This window comes from Mastomys coucha, unplaced genomic scaffold (genome assembly GCF_008632895.1).
Source record: "Mastomys coucha isolate ucsf_1 unplaced genomic scaffold, UCSF_Mcou_1 pScaffold14, whole genome shotgun sequence".
Classification (NCBI taxonomy): domain Eukaryota; kingdom Metazoa; phylum Chordata; class Mammalia; order Rodentia; family Muridae; genus Mastomys; species Mastomys coucha.
The window spans coordinates 95,150,899-95,157,793 of record NW_022196896.1 but is presented as its reverse complement, the minus strand read 5'-3'; the positions used below and the strand labels follow the sequence as shown (position 1 = coordinate 95,157,793).

Genomic DNA, 6,895 nt, shown 5'->3' with positions numbered 1-6,895 from the left:
TTTGACTTATCTATGTTCAGTCATTCCTCCCTACTGCTTATAAAAACGACGATTAATCATTCACCCAGAATGAAAATAATACTAACCCAGAGCAAAATGTTCTTCAGAAGATTCTTTTTGGATATGAAACTAACAAATGCAGCAGAAGCATTTCTTTAGTTAGAATGTATTTTTCTTAAAAAAATAAAACAAAAACGTTTTTAAACATTTGAATTTTAAAAGTTTTTATTTTGTTCTTGAAAGAGAATATCTCTGAATCCAGGCATCTAACAGGAAAGTTATTATTTCACAAGATAACTTAACCAACCAAATAAAACTATCCAATATGGTACCGCTTGCTTGTTTGTTTGATTGTTGTAATACTGACTACAATGTAGTTTCACTATTTTTCCTTGTTCTCAGGAACAGTAAGATCCAAAATAGTTGTATGCTTATTTATGTTTCCCAGAGGCTTCATGTTTCTTTTCCATAAATTCACGTATAGAAGTGTTGACATCCTTACTCAATGAGATGATATTTCTAGATAAAAATCTCTTAAGAGCGAATGGGTTCATTGGAAAAAGGCACGACTGGGATCACTTCCACTGTAAGAAGAGAGGGGGGCGTGGTGACCTCCTTCTCTCTTCTATGTCAGGAGCCGTAAAAGAACTCTGTCTGTATGCCAGAAGAGGATTCTCATCAGGAACAATTGAGTAACTTGATCTTGGACTCCCAGGGTTTCATAATTGTGAGAAATAAATGATAGTGAGATCATATACTCCATGTCACTGGTTAAATCAACTCAAGACTAAAGACAACAGTGGAAGATGTATCTGTGCTAGTGTCCTAAATAGAGATGCTTGGGGATAGTGTGTGTGTGGGGGGGGTGACGGAGAAATTCCAGAAAATTTCGGGCACATGGAGATTATAACTTATTCTCAGGGAGTGAATGATAAATTATGGAAATATAATATCTTAGATTTGGGATATAACTACTCATTTATTTAAAGAGAAGACAATGGGCACAAGTTAGTGAAGTGAATTACTTGAGATCACAAAATAACATAGAAAGATAATGATGGACAGGAAATAAAATTTAAATCCCCAAATTACACTGAAACATTCAGGAGAAGAGAATTTATACTATTAGTCTCGTTTTCTCACTTGACTTCAATTTATACCGATAGCCAAGAGAAACATATTTAAAGCAGCACATTTCATCTGATCTTTAAATAGTTTGTGTAAGCAAGCTAAATCTGAGTGAACGATGAGGCTGTAAGGTACTGTCATGGATTACATTAGGCAATATTAATCCCTGAGATAAAATACCCCAGTAAACTCATGTAAAAGGAGTGCTGCTTGTTGGCTTATGTTTTCTGATGTATTGGTCTATGATATGAACCTTGAGGCAGGGAACACATAGTGCAACAAAGGAGCTCACCCATGGCTGCCAGGAAGCAAATAGTGCAACAAAGGAGCTCACCCATGGCTGCCAGGAAGCAAAGCCAGAAAAACACTCGAGGAGTAAATAAGCCTTCAAAGGCATAACTCATCTTCCCTCTTCTTCCTTGTAACATCATTCAACAAAGTTACCTCTCTTGATAAGTCAATCACTATGAATTCATCAATGAATTTCTCACAATAATGACAATAATGAATTTGGTGTCTTTATGATCTAGTTATCTCTCAATACTCCCACCACATGAGGGAGTTGAGGTAGGGAGGTGAGCCTGCAACATTTGTGCCTCTTGGGGTGACTCTTCATAACTGAAACATAAAAGGACTTTAATTCCACATGCAGATCCTTCTACAACCAGCAGCAACCAGTCACTTGTGAAAGGGTAGGGGACATGGGGGGACACATCAGAGGATAAAGGTATGCATGGGGACTATGATTCCATTGCAGGGAAGTGATGAGAAGGTAGAGCAGAAAACTGAAGCTTAGGCCATGTGAAGATATCTTCTTTAGGGAGAATGAGGACCTGCACCACCTCATACAAGTTGCAAAGTTCTTTTTTCATGCTGTACAGTTCTGGTTTCAGATAACAAAAGGAAAACTGAACTAGCTCAATGAAAGCACTACAAAAAGAGCTTGAATCCTTTCCAGACCCATCTGGACTTTTGTTCCTTTCAAATGGCAGTTTCATTCTTTCTCGTTGCATGGACAGAATGAATGTGAACTTTTTCTTTCCCAGGAACGAAAATCTCAGGGAAGGGATGTGGTGGGAAGGACTGTCTCCCATCTAATCAACAGTGACTGGTGCATTTTTGTGTGTTTAACTTGTTCAACTTAGAACCACCAGAGTGTTGTAAGGTGGTTGGATTTCCAGATTCATAAGAACAGAGGGAGGAGGTATTCAGCAGGTCCTTCCTGTTCCTTGTTTGTGGTTGGCTAAAATAAAGAGTTACATAGTCTCCCTTACCACCCTCACGCCTGGTTTTAAGTCTCAGCCACACATTTTAGTCAACTGATAAGATTTTATTATAACACCACACTGAAAAGTAGGGAAATACAGAGATCTATTTCTGCCTCTGGCAATTCAGATAGCATGTCCTTCCCATACCAGGTAGAAAATGTTCTCTGTGATAGCGTTCCTCTTTGTGCTACTTCAGCAGACATGGGAAGCTGATGAGAGCAGACATGTAAAACAAGAATTCTTTTGTATTGTTTTAATCTTTATGGCCCACTCAGGATACCATGCTCCTCTATACATGCCTGTTTCTAATATTAAAATGATCTAAGCTAGGCTTTAAAATGTAAGATTAGTCACTACTGAATATGGCGTGCTTCTATAAGTTACAACTTTCATGTTCAGTTTGTAGGCTTGAAAGCTATTGGTCAAATGTCAACCTATGGCCAGGTCAATTACTGTTTGATTCCAATAAGAACCAGGAAAATATGGGTCAAGACAAACTGAGCTCAGATTTAGACACAAATTATGGGTACATTGGCAACATAATTGGTGAAAATCAGCTCTACAGAGATGGTAACATCTGTGATTGTATCTAAAAGTCCTCTTCTGCTAAGAATTACTCTAGAAAATATAGGTGAAGTTTTATATATATATATATATATATATATATACATATGTGTATGTATATATATATATACATATATATTGTAGCAATATATAGAGATATGCAGCAATGACAGTATAGGAGTTACTATTTTCTATTGCTAAGACTTGAACTAAGGGTTTCATGCATTCTTGGTAGGTATTCTATTCTCAGTTCCTTGTAGATCAACGAAGACAAAGAAATCCTCATTAATAGGCACAACTAGAAAATAACGTGAAATATTTACACATCTAATCTTTTTCTCACAAAGGGATTTACAATGTAGCTATTATAATTTCGTCCCTTTACAAAAATAACTGCCACCAGAAACTGGACTCCAACAAAATGTAGGAGCTAATACTCCCTCCAGTCCCCTAGACGTAGCTCATTTTTGTCACTTAAATTGTTATTGTGGTGGCAGATGTAAGAATGAGTAGCTTTTATGGAGAAAAGGCATCTGAAAGTAATCATAAGCTGATGGAAGACAAATAAACTGGGCCGAGATTGCGTTAAATGAAAGGAAGAAATGAGCGTTGAGGAGATAAAGATGAAAATAGAGATAACTCCCAAGCCCAGTGCGTGTGCCTCTGCAGTCAGTGCCATTCCAGTCAAGGCTCCATCGCTTGCCCTGGGCTCTGTTTTTCCCTGCCTTGGGCTACTTCTGGGTAAAAAACACACTCAGCTTGTTTGACCTGCAGTGGGCCTGTTATAAGCTGTGGGGCTAGGAAAAGGCTTCAAGCTTCAGGCTGTTTTCAGCTGCCTGGGAATACTTAAGGGATGGGGCCATAGTCCGAAGATGCAGGAGAACGGGGAAGGACATTGTAAGGAGGATGGTTTGGTTTTAAAGCACCCTTTCTTTTTTGTATATATTTAGTCACTGCTTTGAGAGAAAGCATAGAAAATGCCTTCATAGAATAGCTGGATACATAGCAAACGACTATCCTCTGATTCCCTACAGGTTCTGGTCCCAGCTTAGAGTGGTTTTAGACCTGTGGCCCCTCGGACCACAGTAATCCCTTCTAGGGTATTTTAGACTTAGAGAAACTTAATCTTACAGCCGTTGTTGACCCTGGAAGCATACACCTTGCAAAAGTGAGAGAAAGTGCAAGGCCTCAAGCTGGCCCTGTTATGGTCTAACCCTAAGGGCTTGAAGGTCCCTTATGATCTGATCCCCTAAAACACCTTCAGACTGAACAGCACAGGCTTGAGATAGTTTCCATAATTTCAGAATCAAAGAATGTGGTTTCACAAATATGTGCTTTTAAGTTTGGCTCAAGGTCATCTTCGGAAGGTGGGAGAGATGGCATATTAGGGGTGGCGGTGTGTGTGTGTAAGAACTATTGACAGGTTACATCTTACCTGTGTGGCTACCAGCTACCTACAATATCCATTTTAAAGTACTAAAGCATGGAATGTTCCGGGTGATGGAGAGGGACAGAGCTATTTTATTCCCAAAGCAACGCTGATTTTCTATTTCTAAGGAAAGTCCTGCGTGTGGACTGACGCCTTGGAGCAATAAAGAAAATGCCCCGTTCTTGTGTCAAAAAATTCGTTCAGCAAGCGTCCCCTCTGGAGGACTGACTACTCAGCGGGCCAGCTGTCCAGGGCCTCTGCCAGGGCAGCCACAAGGGGAGCATTTCAGACAGTGGTCTCCACTGAGCCTCTCAGATTCTGTTGCCCCAAGCCCCCTACCACGACCCCTCTCTCACCGCCTGACAGGTGTTTTCCTAACTCTAGAGGCAGAGGATTTTGGGGAGTGTCTGAGCCAATAAGATTTCTCCTTAGGGGGAGGGCGTGGCTACATGGGTCAGAGCAGGGGCGGGGCTTGCGCAGCGGAGGAAAGCCTGGCTGGTTGCGTGGAGGGTTGTTTGATTCCCACCCCCCACTCCCCTCTTTTTTTCTTTCTTTTCTTTTCCTTTCTTTTTTCAAAAAAAAAAAAAAAAATCTTTCTCCCTGACTCTTATTAATTTCTCTGTGGGGCTGCGGCTGGAGACCGCGGAGCGTTGGAAATGACGCTCGGAGCTTTAATTACTGCAATGGCTGGACAAGTGTGAGGAAAGCTGACAGTGGAAAAAAAAAGGGGGACAGGATTGGGGAGAAGCAAAGAAGCAATCCCCCCTCCTTTTCCCTCCAGATTTGGACAGGAGGTGCAAGGAGACTGAAGAGAGAGCTGAACATAGCCCGGTTTTGGGGGGAGAGGCCGGAACCCTGCCGCCTCTTTGCAATCAACTTTTTTTGGAAGCCTTTATTCCCCCTCTTTCTTTTTATTGTTGACCAACCAGTGAGAAGGAGAGAGAGAGAGCGAGCGAGAAAGTGAGGAGGGAACGAGCGAGCGGAGGATCACTCCGGGAACTAGCTGAACGGTTGTGCTCGGAGCACCAGCCACACAGTCGCGCACACTCCTACCCGCGCGCCCTCCTCCGCGGCCCCTCGGCGGGTCCGCGGGTCCCCGAGTCCTGGAAGCCGCCACCGGCGCCGACTGGCTCGCCGGCCCCGGGAAGCCCGTGCAGCGAGCGCGCCTCGCCCGCCCCCCTCGCGCCCCCCACGCGCTCCCGGCTGAGTGGGGGGAGATCTCCTCCGCGTGCCCGCAAGTGGCTATGGTATTTGGACATGTAATTGTCAGCGCGGGATCTGAGACTTGCCAAAAATGAAGCTGGCGACGGGACTGTGGGTCTGGGGGAGCCTTCTGGTGGCAGCGGGGACCGTCCAGCTCAGCGCTTCTCAGTCAGGTGGGTCGCGGTCTCGCGGTTCCCTGTCGCGCTCCAGCTGTTGAACCCGCCACCGCCTCCGGTGGCTCCCTTCTCCCCTCGCCCCTCTGTCACCCTCCGGCTCCAGGGACCCTAGGGACCGGGCTTCTGGCTTGGGTCGCCCTTCGCTCCATCCCAAACTTACCTTTGTGTGTGCGTGCGTGTGTTTTTATTGATGCTACAGATGACTCCGCTTTCCTGCCTCCCCTTATGTTATTGTCCCCCCACTCTCGCCCTCTCTTTAGCACCCTTCTTTCTTTCTCGCGCGTTTTCTGGGAACCTAAGCGGGATCGCTTCTGGTGGCGCCCGGAGTTCGGGGCGTGGGAGACCTGAGCCCGTCAGTGGAGGTTCCCTCCTCCTCCGGCTGGGAAGGGGAAAAAAAATATCAAACCAAACCCGAGAATCGCTGCACCTCTTCGGGCCGCCAGGAGGTTCCCGGGCTGAGCCTGGCTGGCCTTTCCCGGGGTGCAGGGCTGCGGCGGAGAGCGGCCGGGTAGCCGGGCTTGGCACCTGAGCATGCTGGCGCTCGGCCGCCGGCCCGAGTCTCTCCTACCCTGCGGGGTCACACCGGACGCCCAGCCCTATCCGGGCAGCTGGAGCGCACCGGGTGCGTGCCTCGGCCAGGGGCCAGGGACTCTGGGCCTTCTTAGTTGGCATCTCGGGGCTGTCTTACGATTGACTTGGGACGAGAAGGGAAAGGGTGGGGGTGGGGGCTGACTCGCCTGCCGGCGTGATCTATTATTATTATTATTATTATTATTATTATTATTATTATTATTATTATTATTATTATTATTATTATATTTTTAAAAAGCCTGGCATACTGAGCCCGGAGCCCAGCCTTCCCTCCCGGTGCTGGTCTTGGCTCTGGGAAGAGTTCTTCCAGTAGTGCAACTTGGGGTTGGCCTGAACTTCTGTTTACTGCCCGGCCGGGCTGCAGAGCCCGCGGGTGGCGCTCACTGACTTAGCCGGAGGCGGGCCGGGTGGCGGCGTCCTGAGCGCCGCCACTGTTGGCCAGCTCGCCCAAGCCCCAGGTATTTGGACTGAAAAAGGACTAATTGACCCCGAGAGAGGCAGCACAGTGTCGCTGGCGTGCTGAGGCCGCCAGAGCC

At 45.8% G+C, this 6,895-nt stretch overlaps 1 protein-coding gene across 4 annotated transcripts in view; it reads left to right on the top strand.

Annotated features, from left to right (window-relative positions):
- The first annotated feature begins 4,861 nt into the window (after positions 1-4,861).
- Positions 4,862-6,895, top strand: part of Erbb4 (erb-b2 receptor tyrosine kinase 4) — a 1,021,671-nt gene continuing 1,019,637 nt past the window's right edge. For all 4 annotated transcript variants that reach the window (XM_031367819.1, XM_031367817.1, XM_031367820.1 and 1 more), the window contains exon 1: positions 4,862-5,765. In XM_031367819.1, coding sequence (XP_031223679.1) covers positions 5,684-5,765 — 82 coding nt within the window. In that variant the 5' untranslated portion in view covers positions 4,862-5,683. The remainder of the gene's footprint in view (positions 5,766-6,895) is intronic.